At 35.1% G+C, this 18,846-nt stretch overlaps 1 protein-coding gene across 6 annotated transcripts in view; it reads right to left on the bottom strand.

Annotated features, from left to right (window-relative positions):
- Positions 1–18,846, bottom strand: part of LRRIQ1 (leucine rich repeats and IQ motif containing 1) — a 297,962-nt gene that overhangs the window by 42,304 nt on the left and 236,812 nt on the right. For 5 of the 6 annotated variants that reach the window (XM_074270901.1, XM_074270906.1, XM_074270902.1 and 2 more), the window contains one exon: positions 5,019–5,159. The exons of the other annotated variant lie outside the window; for it this stretch is intronic. In XM_074270901.1, coding sequence (XP_074127002.1) covers positions 5,019–5,159 — 141 coding nt within the window. The remainder of the gene's footprint in view (positions 1–5,018; positions 5,160–18,846) is intronic. 6 annotated transcript variants of the gene reach the window in all.

Raw genomic sequence — 18,846 nt, 5'->3', positions numbered from 1 at the left:
TTCACCTAGTTTAGTTGACACCTCCCCATTTTGGTCCTTCTTCTCTTCCTTTAGAATAACATTTTTTAAAGCCATTTGGATTAAATTGTAGGTATGAAGTGTATCTTTGGAAATTGAGTTTGGTCCGGAACCAAAGGGCAAAATGTCACAAAGGCAATTGTAGTGTTCCCCCAATTTCTTTCCTACTAATTCCCATTCATCTGGATCTAATTCTTCTTCCAGAGAAAAACAAGGACCATATGACCTTCACAGTTTTTAAAAGTTCAGTAATATCCTCCAAAATGATAATAAATCCTTGGCTTTTCATAACCTTGACGATGCTCTCTAAACATTTTCCTTGAACAGAAGGTGTTTGCCCCATTTCACTATAAGAGATTGCTAGTTTAGCCCTTAACAAGTTAAGTTCCTTATTTGTCTATTAGAACGCTCACTTAATCTTTAACAAAGTTTCCTTGTTACTCACAGTTCTGGGTCAGAGAGACTGAGATCTGGATCAGAGGCTTTCCCACTGGAATCAGGATCGTGTCTGTCCCTGTTCAGGTGCCAAATAGCGATGGTCCGGTCTAGCTCCTCTGAAGGGCTGAGAATAAGTACTTAAATGCGAAGGTCTGGGCTAGCTCCTCTGAAGGGCTCAGAATAAGTCCTTGTCAGGATAAGCAAAAGTCCTTGCCCTACATTGGGCGCCAATTTGTAATGTGCTGTTGTCTCCAGAAGCTGCCGATCCTTCTCTGGGAGGAGATCTGCTGTGTCAACTCAAATCTCTCAAACAGATTCTTCTTTCTGTAGAGAACCATAGTCTCCAGACAGTAGCCATTAACTGTGGTCCAGAGTAGTGACTTCCCTCTTTTATCCTCCCAGAGAATGGGCGTGGGATAATGCAAGGGCTTCTGGGAAAAATTACTTCAACCAATGAACTTGCTCCTCCTAAGCATGCAAGCTCTTCCCCAGAAATTCACAACTAAAACTCCCAGTCATGGCTGGAACTAGAGAATTGTCAAGTACCGACTTAGTACTTAGTAAGAACCTAATATCTCATTATCTCATTAGCACTTAGTAAGAACCTAACAGAGGACCTTCACTGAAGAGATTATCATTTGGGTACTCCTTATATGACTTAGTGTTTCAGGGATCCATTGGAGAAAGCACAGGTTTTAAAAATTATTATTTTGTTTTAGGTTGTAGTTGGTCAGTTAATTTTGTGTTGTTTTCCCTCTACAAATCATAGTAGTTTTTTTTAACATAATTTTTGTACAGAATTAAGGCTTATCTTTCAAGATGTGTCCATTTTTAATATGGAAATTGATATGAGCAGTATTCATGCTAAATTCTTTTTTTTTTAATTATGGCTTTTTATTTACCAGATATATGCATGGGTAATTTTTCAGCATTGAAAATTGCCAAACCTTTTGTTCCATTTCTTTCCCCTCCTTCCTGCTACCTCCTCCCCCTGATGGCAGGTTGACCAATACATGTTAAATATGTTAAAGTATAAATTAAATATATGTATACATGTCCAAACAGTTATTTTGCTATACAAAAAGAGTCAGACTTTGAAATAGTGTACAATTAGCCTGGGAAGGAAATCAAAAATGCAGGTGGACAAAAATAGAGGGATTGGAAATTCTATGTAGTGGTTCATAGTCATCTCCCAGAGTTCTTTCGCTGGGTGTAGCTGGTTGAATTCATTACTGCTCTATTGGAACTGATTTGGTTCATCTCATTGTTGAAGATGGCCATGTCCATCAAAACACAATCTCCTACAGTATCATTGTTGAGGTATATAATGATCTCCTGGTCCTGCTCATTTCACTCAGCATCAGTTCATGTAAGTCTCTCCAGGCCTTTCTGAAATCATGCTGCTGGATATTTCTTACAGAACAATAATATTCCATAACATTCATATACCACAATTTATTCAGCCAATCTCCAATTGATGGGCACCCATGTAGTTTCCAGTTTCTGGCCACCACAAAGAGGGCTGCCACAAACATTCTTGCACATACAGGTCCCTTTACTTTCTTTAAAGAAGAATCTCTTTGGGTTATAAGCCCAGTAGTAACACTGATGGATACCTCTTTGAGCATAGTTCCAAATTGCTCTCCAGAATGGCTGGATGTATTCACAGTTCCACCAACAATGTATCACTGTCCTTGTTTTCCCACATCCCCTCCAACACTCGTCATTAATTGTTCCTGTCATCTTAGCCAATCTAACAAGTGTGTAGCGGTATCTCAGAGTTGTCTTAATTTGCATTTCTTTCTTGCTAAATTCTTAGCATGAATACTGATGACTGGAAATGTACTTAGATATATAGTTGACTCCTAATTAAAGGACTGGCTCATTAATTAAGGGTCAAAGATAATTAAAACATTCTGTAGGATAGTATAAAACTAGAGTTCTGTGTGTGTGTGTGTGTGTGTGTGTGTGTGTGTGTGTGTGTGTGTATGTCCTAGACTCCCTCTCTCCAATTTTGGCAGGTTGGTAAAACCTATGGGACCCCTTCTTGGAATCAAGACTTTAATCCACAATGTAGATTAAAGAATTACAAAAAGAAACCATTTATATTTAACTAAAAACATATTTTTGCCCACCTGTATCCAAGGACCCCAATTAAGAGGTCTCAATAAAAATACCTAATAAAATTTATATAGTATCTGCTGTGTCAGATTGATCTACAAAACAACTCGCGAAGATAGGTCATATTCTTAATCACCACTTGTTACATTTAAGGAAACTGAGGCAGACAAATTAAGTGATTTTCCACATATCAGTGAAATAAAATCTTTAGAACAAGTCAAGTCTTTCATCCACTCTGCTACCTAGATGCCTAATCAAATCTCATCTCATTTTACACATGAGGAAATTGTAATATCTTTTGTAGCTTCCTCAATGACTTGCCATATGTGCCTACATGAATCATGATAAGGGGATAGTCATCCATTTTGAAAATCACCAAGGAAGTTTTTTTTGTCTTGAATATATGCCCTAAGAAGACAACTCACTGTTCTATTGTTGCTATCAAGTTGAGAATTTGCTGCTCAAGTCCCTGAACAGGGAATCACCAATTCATATTCCTCTTTTTTTTTTCTTCTCATGACTTTCATTGGATGATTTCTCACCTGAGAGCTTTTGTGGCTCTTCTGTATCATTCCTTGGAGGACAAGGAGTTTTTTCCTCCTCAGTCTATCAAATTCCTCCTTTTCAGGAAGTCTCAAAGTTCAGGGGCTAGATTCTGATGGATGTCCATATTCCCTAATGCATGCTACTTAGTTTTGATCCCTCACAGCACAGTGGAATGCAAAGTGCTTAACACGGAAAATTGTGTTTCTGGGACTAACAAATAAAAAACTTTCTTCATCTTGTCTGGAACACCATGCTGATTTAATAAAAAAAAAAAAAAAAGATATGATAGGATGGGCCTGAAACAGAGAAATGTTGGTAGTTGTTGGAAAGTCTGAGGGGACTAGTCTATGACATGGTATGTATACTGAAAGTATAGAACTCAAAAGACTATATTATCTGATGATTTTAGAAAGTATGATGACACTTAGGGAATATTCCTAATCTCCCAATAAAAGGGAAAAGAATTCATTGATTTTATGTTAAGATTAGTGAAACTGTCCCTGAGGACCACAATCAGAAGAGAGTACTTGGATCAGGGAGACTAGTATAAGTTCTTAGGATAGTACATTACACGTCAAGTTAATAAATATTTATTGAGCACTTACTGTGTGCCAAATATTGTGTTAAGTGCCTTCTTACTACTTCTGCCATTGAAACCACATGAGTGAAAAAAACCAGTCCTTGGCACAAGTTGGAGAACCTCCTGGGAATCCAAAACATTCCCCCAGGCATGAGTCACTGGACAATGGGAGGAGAGGTTATACAGGACTGACAGATCTATGCTAGGAACTCAGGTGGTCTTTTGAAAGTGCAATAGGCAGAGTCACTATTTCTAGGAAGGAAGAAGGTTTGAAGGAAGAGATCCAAGAGACCCAGAGCAAGAAAGCAGGGACAAAATGCAGAGAGTTAGGTCTATTCTATTACAACTGTGTCCTAAATGGACACACTAGGGATGTATGTGAGAAAAAGAAATACAGAATTGGTATGTAAAAAGGCTTGAATTAAAACAAAAACAAAAACAAAAACAAAAAAACCCAAAAAAGAACTACCATAGGAAAAGACATATGGGTACTTGAATGAAGATCATCATTGAGACCTTTGAAAAGTGCAAGCCTGGTCTCAGTGTCATCAAAGCTTAGGGCTCCATTTGATCCGGACTTGTGGTAACTTACAAAAAAAGGGTCTAAAGTAAATGCTGGGAATGTGAACTGAACTGCTGAACTGGACAATACATCCCAGTGCTCTGCTCTACTCTAATGTTCTTCAAAATTTGGTTGTAGCATATAAAGAAGGATAGAATTATATAGCCCAAGTGAAAAAAGGATTACTACATCTGGCTTCTAGGTGAAAAAAGTTTTAGGGAAAAGAGCAAAATGAGAACGATATAAACTGAAAAAGAGTAAGAAATCATATAGTTGGCTTGCAGCGGCCTAGATTAATGAAAAAAGTAAGAGATTGAATCTGATGGGGTCAATTAAGTAAAAAGAAAATTATAAAAATGGATGATGAATATTCAAGTAGGATAAGGGAAGAACCTGAGGAGATAAATTCAAGAAAGAAATGGAGAACACAATTGGTATGAGAAAGCAAAGTAAGAAAAGGTTGAACAATTTAGAGGGTTAAAAATTGATAAAGTGTAGCAGAGTTCAAAATATTGAAGCAGAAAAGAAAATAGTACAAGTCCAAAAGAGAATTGAGTATGCTGGTATCGTTGAAAATTGAGAAAGGAAGTTGAGTGAAGTTGTCAGGTTATTAAGAGATGATTGGTTGTTAAAAAAAAAAAAAATTAATCAGATACCAAGGATTAAGGTAGAAACACCCATAATTAGTTAAATAAAGCAAGACTGAATATTTCAACTATTATGAAGAATAGGAGAAAATTTGCAGTAACTTACATTATATGCGAAATGTTTACATTTCTGCGCACTGAGAATTTTCTGTGCTTCAAATGTAGGCCGATCTTCTTCTTTGAGGAAATGAAGGGACTTGAAAAGTGCTTCTTTACACTTCAGGTTGTTGGGAAGAAGCAAGTTTTCCTAAAGGAAAATGGGGAAAAGGGAAATGAGGAAGAAAAGAAACTTGACTTTTATCAGGATAGTAGTGGAGAATGGAAAAGTATTATCCAGAGGAGAGAGAGAAAGAAATAGATCTTAAAAACAATTTTGAAACTTTCTGAAGTGGACACACTGAGGAGGAAAAAATTGTTTTTCTTCCAAGGAATCAGAGTAGGACCACAGAAACCTATAGGGAAGAGATTAGCCAGTAAGATTCAGGCAAAGAATTAAAGAATAAGAGAAGTTGGTGATTCCTAGTTCAGAGGGACTGAGACAGCTTTTTCTCAATATGAGAGCAACAATTAGGGAAATATTGTCATCCTTAAGGCATGTATCCAATAAAACAAAACAAATATATATATATATATATATATATATATATATATATATATATTATTATTATTATTATTTTTTTGCCACAAGTCTAGGTAGACTGGAGGAAGGTTTGTAAATAATTATAAAATGTCAGAAAAGAAATGGAATTGCAATTTCCTCAATATTGCCCATTAAAGAAAAGGAATGAAGAACAGAAAAATTAATTTGGGAAGTGAACAGTTGGCTAAGAAAATGAAATCTGACACTAGATTTTGATGCTGACATAAAAGTAACAAGAGGCTCTACCAGTGGGGAGTCTGAACCTCCTTCATTTTTCCTTTCACTTTGCTCTCCTACCCTTGGGCCATCTCATAACCCAAGATGGATATGCAAGGAGCAGGAAGAATTGACTTCACCAAGAGTGCTTTCTTACCTTGCCTTTTCTTTTAAACCAAGCTAGCTACTTGACTGCTCACAGGACTTGGATGATATCGGAATCAACAACTTCATTCTTTATGATGAAATACAAAACCACCATTTGTCCTATCACTGCCTCCCTAAGAATGTCTAGGCTTTTTCATCTGCCCTCTGTACCCTATGGTCCTTTGGCATTGCCATCTTAAATACCCATGTAACCTAAACTTTAGGCTTTGCCAACTAATCCACTGCTCCACAAAAGGCTTTGGAGTTTTTGCATTAACCCTGAAGCTGAATTTTCATAATATGATTGTTTCCCCCAATTAGAGTGTAAACTCAGCGGGGACTAAAATATTTTCATTTCCAGTTTAATAAATATTTTTATTTACTCATTAAATTCTGTATCATGGATTATAATACAGAAATAGCAGATCCCTGACCAGAGATAAGAGTATTCCAAAAAAAAAAAAAGACTGGAAATAATGTATTTGGCAGGTGTTCTATAAATCTAATCAAAGGAGCTTTAAAATAAAAAGAATGGGGGGAAAAGGAAGACTTTATATATAGCTCTCCTTAGATAGAAGCTACCAAAAAAAGGAAGGAAAAGAAAAAAGAAAAGAAGTAGCAACAGAGATTCCAGATTCATAGGAGGAAAAATCCAGGAAAAGAGGTGGTGGTAAGATCCAGAAACTTAAATGTCTATGTACAAATATCCACAGTTTAGGCAAGAAACTAATCTCACAAGGAGTTAAATTTTATCTCATAGGTATCATTGGAACTTGGTAGTATAGAACCGATGAATAGGTTATGGTACTAAATGGATAGATCTTATTCAAAATAAAGAGGGTAAATGGATGTGGGTGGTTATGGAGTTACACTGAACACTAAGAAAGCATTTCCATTTGAGTACAACCAGTAATTAGGCATGGAAAGCATGGTAGAGAGCATTTTGGATGAAGGTCAAAGTAGGGAGAAACAGAAGTGATTGATTATGTTATTATAATACACTAAAGAGCACCTGTACAGAAAGAAGAAAGCTATTATTTGGGGAAACAAATAAAAAATCTGGCACAGAGGCATAATGTAGTAGTGATGGGGAGTTTAATTATCCAAACCCCGGATGGAGCTCTCTCAATGCCAAAATCAGTTTTACATCATAAGTTCTTGATTGACTTTACTACAAATTTCAACCTTCAAAAAGTAGAGCAATCAACAAGGGGAGAAATTCAGTTCTGGATTTATCTCATTTACTTGGAGAAACTGCTGGGTTGCTGGGCTGGAAGTGATAAGAATTCTGGGGAGAAATTACAACAATTGTGATAGAAAAGGAGAATCCCTTTACATTTAGGAAGGCATATTTCAAAGGGCTCAGAGACAAGATAGATGGTATCCCATGGAATGAAATGCTTCAAGGAAAGGAGACCAGATCAGGATGGGTAGGAGGTGCTCAGGAATTGTATTCCTAAAGATATAAAACAATTTCACTGAAGAAAAAAATGGGACTTTGAAAGTATGATTCTTCTTCCTTAAAACAAGTTTTTATTAATACCTTTTGTTTTTTAACATGAACATGATTATCCCTACTATCCTTCCTCAGAGTGCAATTCAATATGGCAAAGAGCAATTTTTGGACATTTATTTTATTTTTTCCAAATACATGTGAATATACTTTTCAATATTTTAAATCAATTGATAAAAGTTATACATGTGCAATAATGTTTTAAATAGATAATTTTAAAGTCAAAAAAAGAAAAGAAAACCAGAACAATTGATCAATATATTGAGAAAATCAAAGACTATGTGAGGTTTTGGGTTGAAAAATTGAGAAGATGGAATGTTTCATAGCTTGCATGGATTTCAGTTAAAAGCTAGTAACTCCATGTTGCCATGTCCACAGCTCAAAAAAAAAATTTTATGGAAACAAGTAATAGTAAAATATCCAAGTTCATTGCCAAAATATCCATGGGATGTTGGAGTTCAGGGTATGTAAGAGGCAGCAGATTAAGAGAAGTTCACTCAATAGTAAGGTGTATAAAGATTCAACTACTATCTATTCATATAAAGGTCCCAGAGAATTATCAGGGTCCTAAAAAGAACAAATACATTGAAAATTCCTCTTTTCTACCTGAAAATTGATGGGATTTTTGTGAAGAACTAACTTGAGAGTAGTGATATATAGTGAATATATACTAGAAGAATCTATTTGCTTGCTATGCAAAGACTGTCAAAAGCTAGATATTAGCTCAAAAAATGATGATTCTCAGGATGAACTGAGTGCAGGTAATAAAGAAATTCTGTTAAAGGGTCCTGGGCCTCTCAAACTGATCTCACATTTCTGTAATGCTTCATTTTTTTCTTTAACTTCCCTATTTCTGTTGTTGATAAGACTGTCCTAGCAATCTAGGCTCAAAAACCTCAGGCATCAATTTGACTCTGTTTTCTTCATTCCTATTGTTGAATAAAATTCAATCAGGTTCCAAATTTTAATGTAGCATCATAGTGTAATATATGTGGGAACTTCAGAAGAGCTACTCTAGGTTCAAGGTATTCTGAGTTTGAATTCACTCAAAATCTTTAACTCATGAACCCTGACTAGTAAAGTTTACTTTTTATTAGTTAACAAAATTATATAATGAGTAAAATAAGCATAATATTTCCCTATCACGGATATAAATAATCTGTTGGATCCTCACAGGTAAGATTGTTTTTGCTCTCTCAAACAACTGAAGGGAAGGGGGAAAGACAAATGTTATATTCCAAATTCTTGCTTTTATATGTAACTATGGCTAATCACTAGCTTCTAGGGTTTTGGGCTACCTTATATAGTTAGATCCACACAAAATTTCTAATATCCATCCTCCCTTTTTTTTCACAAGCCACCACTAAAGTCCAAACCCTCACTGAGTTTCCCTGAACTATTTAAAAAATATTTTCCCTTTGTTTCCAGTCTTTCCCCTTTTTATTGCAATCATGTTTTACACAGTCAACTAAAAAAGAAAAAAAATTCTAATGAAGAGTTAGGATCATGCCACTTCTATTATCAAATACCATATTTTTCCACAGGAAAAATATAGTCACCTTAGCAATAGAAATTCTCTGCAAACTGGTCCCAACATATCTTTTTTAACCTTATATCTAATGACTCCACTTCATTCATTCTATGTTCTCACCAAATGCACTAACAGTTAATTCCTTATCTTTTCTGACTCAATTTTTTTTATAATTTATTTTCCATGCCTAGAATGCCCTCTCCCCTTATCTCCATTTATTGAAGTATTTTTTCAAGGTAAATCTTAGATGCTATTTCCTCCAATAAATCTTTCCCACCTTCTATAGGTAAAATGATTCCTCTAGTTTTCTTGGAACATTTTGTCCAGAAATTGCCTTTGACCTTATGATGTTGTACTAAATATACTTCTCTGTGTACATATTTAATTCCCTACTCTCCTGTATTGTAAACTACCCAAATATAGAGGCCATGCTTTTTTTCAAGTTTGTATTTCCATAATCTATTTCACTTCATATAATAAGGATTACATAAATGGTCGCTGAATTTAACATAAATAATTTCCCCTGATAATATTGTAATATTGTAGCTGAGATTAGAGGAATTAGGATTTCACAGGATTGGAGGAAGACTTTTTTGAATAATACTACATGGATGTATTAAGAGTAACATATTTAAATAGTTTTTTTTGTTTTTGTTTTTGTTTTTTTTTTTTTGGACAACCTAATAAGGGAATAGGCCCTAGACCTAAAAAAGAGAGAATCAAGTTTCAATTGGAAGTTATACTAAATGAACTTTGAAATCTCTTCAATTATCATAGGATTACTAAGTTAGAGAAACAAGAAAGTAAAAATAAAATGAGAAAAAGTAGTAAAGGGAACTGAAGAGTCAAGATAAGGATTGTTTGTTTTTCCAAGAAAACCCATGATGTGTGTGAACAAATGAATGAAATGTTTAAAAAAATGAATGAAGACCAGAGAAGGAAAACTTTGTTTGTAGAAGAGAATATAAGAGAGAATAGGACTGAGGATATTAGTAGCAAGATGACACTTAAGAAGAGGAATGATTATTTCCTCACAAAAATTTCAACATTACATAGATAACATTGTAGAGTATCATTATTATGTAGTTATTGAATCCTGTTATCCTATAACCATAAAAAGGACTTTTGTGAATTCAGTTTTGTGCATGGATAAGTTAAAATTCTAGAAAGAAATTCTCTAGCCTAAATTAATTTATCTCTCTTAAACCAGAAGTATACTGAAAATGTAGCTGCCTGAACATGAGAGGGAGGAGTCTTTCTTGCCTTTCCTCACAAATTTTCCCTTGGTAGGAACAGCTTTGCCCAGTTCCCTCAAAAGGATTTCCAAAGGAACCATCCCAAGATTATTGGGGTCAATAGTGAAAGAAGTCAATCAGTACAACACCTGGAGAATCTCAGGTGGCTATGTTCAGATGCTCAACATCCCTTGGGCCACCAGTTCCTATTAGGTTCCACACACCTGTGTGGAAAATTATTTTATTTTATTTTTTTACCTTTGTGTAAACATGGACTAACAACAACAGATGTGTTTACTGGCCCACTTAACCCTTAAAGAGGGACAAGCTGAGTGTAATATCTCTGTAAAACCTGATGCAGTGAGTGTTCTGTAGCACTGTTTCATTTCTGTAGGAATTCAATAGGACATCAGAAATCTCTCAGGGAAAACATCTTGATGAAACAATGGAAAGTGGGGAGACTCCAATAGTATGGGATATAGTTCTGGAAATGCTAGAAACAGAAAAGAGAAAGAAATCAAAAGTATAAAGATAAGTAAAGTCATGCCTATTTTCTGATGATATGATGGAATGCTTGGAAAATACTAAATACTTTTTAGCATAGATATTGGTCGAGATCATTAATAGTTTCAACAAATTTTAAGCCAATTGTATTTCTATATAATAATAAAATCCAAGAAACAAAATAGAAAGTTAAGTCTCATTCCAAATAGCTATAGTACTATGCATAAACTATCTGAGGACTGATTTAGTAAAGCACACAAAAGACTGGTACTGATTCAGTTATCAAGTATTACTTAAAGAAATAAATAACTTAAACAGATGAAGAAATTATTCAGTGCTCATGGCTAGGCTGTGCCAACATAATAAATATGGCAATGCTATCAAAGTTAATTTATATTTTTAATATTAAATTAATCAAATTATGAAAGTGATGCTTTACAGAACTTGGTAAAATACTAATAAACATTATTTGGAAAAAGAAAAGAAAAGAAAAAATAGAGCTGAAAGGCAGAATAGGGGAACAACATTTCTAAACCTAACACTATAGTACAAAGCAGCAGTGGCATAATTTAAAAAGTAGAGTGATTAAACAAATGAGAAGCAGGGACAATGGAACCCAATTAATGCCATGTTGGATAAAAAAGGAAAACAAATTATATAGAAAAATACTCTTTTGATAAAAACTGTTTGGATAACTAGAAAGAATTTTAAACGAAATTAGACATATCTTAATATCTTAAAAATTCAAATAGAAATTAATATTTCTATGGTATATTGATTAAAACCCCCCAGCAAAGCAACATTACCTATGTTGTCTTGTATTTTAATTTCTTTAACATTTCCCAGTTATGTTTTAATCTGATTTGAGTTACAATAGGAAGTTTTGCTAATCTTGAGTTTGACACCTTTGTCTTATCATAATTCTATGACATATCCTAAATGTATAAGCAACTTTATTATTAAAGATCATACTATTAAAAATTATCAGAGAAATAAGAAATATATTTCTTAGCTATGACTAGGAAATGTATTCCTAACCAAATGAGAGATTAAAATTAAAAAGATAAAATTGATAACTTTTATTATATGAAATGGAAAAGCTTCTGCACAGACAATATGATTGCACCTACAATAAGTATGAGAAAAAAAAATCTCTGTATCAAATTTCCCTTATTTGGATTTGGAATCAAAGATATATAAACAATTAATAAATTCATATAAGACTAATCATCATTCCCCAATAGATAAATGATCAAAGGATAAGAACAAACAGTACTCCAAAGTAGAATTACAAAGTATTCACAAGCACATGAATAATTAGAAAAATACAAATCAAAACAACCCTGAGGTTGTTCATACCCTGAAAATTGGCAAAGATGATTAAAAAAAGACAGTCAGTGTTAGATTGTAGAATAATTCATACAGTAAACACATCACTGATAGAGCCATGAAATGGTACAACTATTCTAGAAAGCAATTTGGAATTACACTAATAAAGTGACTTTTGAACTAGAGACTATTATTATATTACATGTCAAGGAAGCCACTGATAAAAAAAAGAAAGCCCCCATATATACTGTATATTTGTAACTGCACTTTTTGTGATAGAGAATTGGAATCAAAGGAGATGCTTATTGTTTGAAGAATGGCTAAACAAATGGTAGTACATAAATATAATAGAATATTGCCATGATGTAAGAATCTATAAGTGTGATATAAATACAGAGAAACATGGAAAGATGTACATCAATTGATTCAGAATGAATTAAGCAGAAATATGAAACAACCTATACAACAATATAAATATAAAATAAATGGAAGGAACAACCACACTCAAAACCCAAAAGTGAATATTACAAAATTAAAAATCAATTGTGACTCAGATGAAGAGTCCCTTAGGGGGAGGTGGGAAATCCAAAGAGTTTATATTTTACACATATTTCAGGGCTTTTTCAATATATTAATCAGTAATGCTGATTTTTTCCCCTCTTTTATTTCTTTCCTTCTTCCTTTCATCTTTAAAAAAGTATTATTTGTTATATGAGATAGCTCTCTGGGAGGGGAAGGAGAAGAATATCAGGACTATGATGATATAAAAAATCAATTAAAAACATTCTATGTGTAAATAGAAAGCTTTCTAAAGTTCTCTGCTTCATCTGTCCTTAAGAGAGATTTCTGATCAGCTATTAACTGTGCAGGGGGTAGAGAACCTCAGAAGTGAAACCAAGGCTCTCTGTTCACAATATGGGCAGAAGCCAAAAAAAGATTTTCTTAGATAAAATCTCTGTGCTGCTGGCAGCCTGACCTGCATCTGTTTCTATCTGTTGTGACTGGATCCTGAAGCAAGAAATCTGAGACCAGACTATTCTTGACCCGGCCACATCCTGAGCTTCTCCCTGTGGCGATAAGGACCGGTGCTGTAGAAATGAACAGAAGCAGAAAACAGGATCGAGAGGTGGTCCAGAGGCCTGGAGACTGACAGTTGTCTCATTGTTGGTGTTCAGTCAGTCTGAAGTAAAAGGGAGCAGGAGTCCGATCAATTTCCCTTGCAATGCCCTTATATTCTTAATCAAACTTAAAGGCCCAGAGTTGTGACCTCAGGCCCCTGGCCATTAAGCCCTCTCCAGGATCTGCTGGCAAGACTGCCTTAGAGTCTTTGAAGGTTTTTGGGAGAGAATAGTCTAGTAGAGGGCAGCTTGGGGAGTAGTCAGTTTGGCTGGAGTAAAGAGTGTGTATCCATTTTTCATCCATTTTTGCTATGCCATACAAACCATTAGAACACAGTGAATTGAGTCAGTGTATTCTATGAGTATATGTATTGGGTAAAGAGAAGGGGGATGGGGTGGGGTGGTACTGACTGAGAAACAAAAGTCCACATTGGGGAGACAGATGGTACAACTATGCAAATAGATTGATGGACAGATTGGTGGACAGATAGATAGTTAGATGGAAAGAAAAATAAGTGTATGGATAGATACATGGAAATGATGATGATAGATGGAAAAAGATAAATAGATGGATAGATAGATGGATGGATGGACAGATAGATGTATATAAAGATGAATGCATGGATAGATGTGTGAGGAGCCAGATGACAGATAGTTAGATGACAGATAGATGGAAAGACAAGATAGATGTACACATATGTGTGTTTTTATGTAAATATATTTTTAATGCTTTTGCGCTCATTATTTCCTAGTCTGTTTCCTAAGTCATCGCCACCTTAAGATGCTGAGGGTTCCATCCTTCACTGTCTTTCCAGTGCTGAAAGAGACTTTAGTTTTTGGAGGCTGAGAGTGCTCTTGGGGATAAAGCAGCTATTTAGAAGGCAGTTCTGTTCAGGCTCCAGAGGAAAGCCTATTTGACTCGGCGTTTGAGTGTATTGCCACCTGCTGAGCAACTGTGATATTGTACTCCTTCTTTGGATAATTAATGAAAGGTTACCTTGCTTTCCTACAGATCAAATTTTTCATTGGTGGTATCCTTACTGTTTTCATTTTTGATACAGATAATTTGGTTTTTACTTTCCTTTTTCTAATCAAATAACCAAAAATTATCAGTGAATATGTGCTACAGAGTGCCTCAAATGTCAAACACTCTAGAGTCCTCACCAAGTGCATACACAACCTACAACTGTTTCACACAGATTAATTAGCATTCAACTAATCACAGAATCATCAATTCCCTCCTTCCCCCTATTTCCCTTTTTAGGGGAAAGCAACAAAACAAAGAATGCAGGCTAACATCAGAAAGTAAGTACAAAAAAAAAAAGCAGCTTCTAAAATGTGTCCTTGAGTCAGTACATCCAGTCTGATATTCTTTTGATAAAATCAGCTTATTTTCTGTTGAAATCCTGCTTTATTTGAAGGAATATGATTATTTTAAATTAACTGAATGATGCAATATTTGAAGTCATTGCGATTGGAAATATGCCAAAAGATTACAAAGTAAGTAATATTTTTAATTTTTTTATACTTTTTATTTACCAGATATATGCATGGGTAATTTTATAGCATTGACAATTGCCAAACCTTTTGTTCTAATTTTTCCCCTCTCCCCCCCCATGGCAGTGTTAAATATGTTAAAGTATAAATTAAATACAATATATGTATACATGTCCAAACAGTTGTTTTGCTGTACAAAAAGAATTGGACTTTGAAATAGTGTACAATTAGCTTGTGAAGGAATCAAATATGCAGGTGGACAAAAATATAGGGATTGAGAATTCTATATAGTGGTTCATAATCATCTCCCAGAGTTCTTTTGCTGGGTGTAGCTGGTTCAGTTCATTACTGCTCTATTGGAACTGTTTCGGTTCATTTGTTGAAAATGGCCACATCCATCAGAATACATCCTCATATAGTATTGTTATTGAAGTATATAATGATCTCCTGGTCCTGCTCATTTCTCTCACCATCAGTTCATGTAAGTTTCTCCAGGCCTTTCTGAAATCATCCTGTTGGTCATTTCTTACAGAACAATAATATTCCATAATATTCTTATACCAAAATTTATTCAGCCATTCTCCAATTGATGGGCATCCACTTAGTTTCCAGTTTCTGGCCGCTACAAAGAGGGCTGCCACAAACATTCTTGCACATACTGGTCCCTTTCCCTTCTTTAAGATCACTTTGGGATACAAACCCAATAGTAACACTGCTGGGTCAAAGGGTATGCACAATTTGATAACTTTTTGAGCATAGTTCCAAATTGCAAAGTAAGTAATCTTAGTGACTGAGTATAACTGAAGTTAGACAGATATAGTTTCTAGTCTAAAAAAGAAAGGAAGATGGCAATTCCTCTCCTAATATGCCATATAAAAAATACTTCTAATTGAGAGAAGGCAGTTGTTGTTTTTTTATGTTTCCCAGTTGTCAATACTTGTGTTGAACCAAAATTTGCCTCCCTTTAACTTTTGCCCATTTGTTTTGGTTTCCAGGTTTTGAATTCTGGAACGAAGGAGAATAAATCCAGTTTTTTTCTCCACCTAGCCATCAACCAAATACTTGAAAAGAGAAATAATTCCTGTGCTAAGTTTGTTTTTTCCTTCTGTTGAACTGCTGCAATACAATTGATATAGTTTCAAGTTACCTTATCACTTTGTTCACTGTCTTCTAGCTCCACTATACTTTATATAGTAGGACTCAAAATGTGATTCCTAGAACTGAATACAGTACTCTTCAAATGATAAGCTCAGTGCAGAATGTGACAAGACTCCACCTCTTTTTTTCCTCAACATTCTTCAAGGGGAACAATTTTGATTTGGTCAAATTCGGGGTTACCTCAATGAACACGTGCCCTAAGTATTACCCAGAAACTTCTGGGGACTCCAAAATCATGGTAATTTGTTGCTTAAGGTTTTGGGCAATAGTGAACTTCTTGACTGCTTCTGACCACATCATGACTGCAAAGATTTGGTCCCTTGATCATCTTCCCAGTAGCCTCTTCATTAAACTAATATTAATATACTAAGAGCACAAGAATAAAGTGCCATGGTGCTGGCATTCACTGACTTTGCATTTCAGTAAGTGTCCCCACCCCTAATTTTTTCATACTGACTCCTTTTTCTAGCCAAGCCTCTTCCATTCAAAGTATAGGCCTTTATATTTCCCCTATTTGATTAAGTTTGCTCTTTTATAGGGCTCTAACCATTGACAGCTTCTGTGTGGAGAGGGAGCAGACTTCAAATGCTGAGGAGACTAGGAACAGACTGTCCCCAGATGTATCCCCTGGGAGGGATATAAGCTGCTCCTCAATACAAAAGAACCTCATAGAGGAAATCAAAAAGGCTCTCACAAGAGAGCTGGAGGAGAAATGGGAAAAGGAAAGGGAAGCTTGGCAAGAGAGCCTGGAGAAGTCATCCTATGCATTCAAAGACAGAGTGGATAAAGAAATCAAATCATTGAGAAACAAGATTAGTGAGCTGGAAAAGGTAAACAACTCCAAGGAAAACAGGATTAGAGAGCTGGAAAAAGAAATCAGCTCTCTAAAAAATACAATGGAAAAAAATTCCATAGAAGATAAAAACTCAATTGGACAATTACAAAAAGATATAAAAAAAGTGAGTGAAGAAAATACATCATTGAAAATTAGACTGGAACAAGTAGAAATGAATGACTCAAGGAGAAACCAAGAGGGAGTCAAGCAAAACCAGAGAAATGAGACAATTGAAAAGACTGTCAAGTACCTTACCAGAAAGACAACAGACCTGGAAAACAGATCCAGGAGAGACAATTTGAGAATAATCGGACTCCCTGAAAAATGGGAGGAAAAAAAGAGCTTGGACACCATTTTCGAGGAAATTATAAAAGAGAACTGCCCAGACGTTTTGGAAACAGAGGGTAAAATAGACATTGAGAAAATTCATCGATCACCTACTGAAAGGGACCCTAAAATCAAAACGCCAAGAAATATAGTGGCCAAGTTCAAGAACCATCAGACAAAGGAAAAGATATTGGAAGCTGCTAGAAAAAAACAATTCAGATATGGAGGATCCACAATAAGGATAACACAGGATCTAGCAGCGTCCACATTAAAAGAACGCAGGGCCTGGAACATGATATTCCGAAAGGCTAAGGAACTTGGTATGCAGCCAAGAGTGACTTACCCAGCAAGAATGAGCATCATTTTCCAGGGAAGAAGATGGACATTTAACGAAATAAATGAATTCCATCTATTTTTGATGAAAAAACCAGACCTACATAAAAGGTTTAATCTTCAAATACAGAACTCAAGAGACTTCTAAAAAAGGTAAAAAGAATCTTGAGAACTATACTTCTGTCAAAAAAATATGTAAAGAACATATGTACAATTTGTCTTAGAAACTAGAGGTGGAAAGGAGATTATATCATAAAAAAGTATAAAGTGGTGGTACTACATCTCATGAAGAGGCAAAGGTAACCTATTATATCTGAGAGAAAGAAAGGAGGGAGATGAACATAGCGTGTATCAATAGACATATTCGATTTATGGTGAAACTTCTTCCACTTCATTGAAAAGTGAAAGGGAAGGAGTAAGCTAAGGGGAAGGGAATACAGTAATTTCGAGGAAAAGGGATAAAATAAGGGGAGGATCTTTAAGGTGGGGGAGGGATCCTAAAAAGGGAGGGCTGTGAAAAGCAAGTGGTGTTTACCAGTTTAATACTGGATAGGAGGGTAAAAGGGAAGGAAAGGGGAAAAGCATAAGCAGGGGTTAATAGGATGGCAAGCAATATAGAATTAGTCCTTCTAACCATAAATGTGAATGGGGCAAACTGCCTCATAAAGAGGAAGCAGTTAGCAGACTGGATTAAAAGTCAGAATCCTACTATATGTTGTTTACAGGAAACACACCTGAAACAGGATGAGACATTCAAACTAAAAGTAAAAGGGTGGAGCAGAATCTATTATGCTTCAGGCAAAACCAAAAAAGCAGGAGTAGCCATCCTCATCTCAGATCAAGCAAAAACAAAAATTGATCTAATTAAAAGAGATAAGGAAGGGCATTATATCCTGCTAAAGGGAAGCATCAATAGTGAAGCCCTATCAATATTAAACATGTATGCACCAAGTGGTGCAGCATCTAAATTCTTAAAAGAGAAATTAAGAGAGCTGCAAGAGGAAATAGATAGCAAAACTATAATAGCGGGAGATCTCAACCTTGCACTATCAGAATTAGATAAATCAAACCACAAAATAAATAAGAAAGAAGTCAAAGAGGTAAATAGAATACTAGAAAAGTTTGATATGATAGATCTTTGGCGAAAGCTAAATGGAGACAGAAAGGAATATACTTTCTTCTCAGCAGTTCATGGAACCTATACAAAAATTGATCATATACTAGGGCATAAAAACCTCAAAATCAAATGCAGTAAGGCAGAAATAGTAAATGCATCCTTTTCAGACCATAATGCAATCAAAATAACATTTAATAAAAAGACAGGGGAAAATAGACCAAAAAATAATTGGAAACTAAATAATCTTATACTAAAGAATGATTGGGTAAAACAGCAAATCATAGACATAATTAATAACTTCACCCAAGAAAATGACAATAATGAGACATCATACCAAAATGTGTGGGATACAGCCAAAGCAGTAATTAGGGGAAGTTTTATATCTCTACAGGCCTACTTGCATAAAATAGAGAAAGAGAGGGCCAACGAATTGG

This window comes from Sminthopsis crassicaudata, chromosome 5, assembly GCF_048593235.1.
Source record: "Sminthopsis crassicaudata isolate SCR6 chromosome 5, ASM4859323v1, whole genome shotgun sequence".
NCBI lineage: Eukaryota > Metazoa > Chordata > Mammalia > Dasyuromorphia > Dasyuridae > Sminthopsis > Sminthopsis crassicaudata.
The sequence above is the reverse complement of the archived record's forward strand: the minus strand, read 5'-3'. Positions and strand labels throughout refer to the sequence as shown.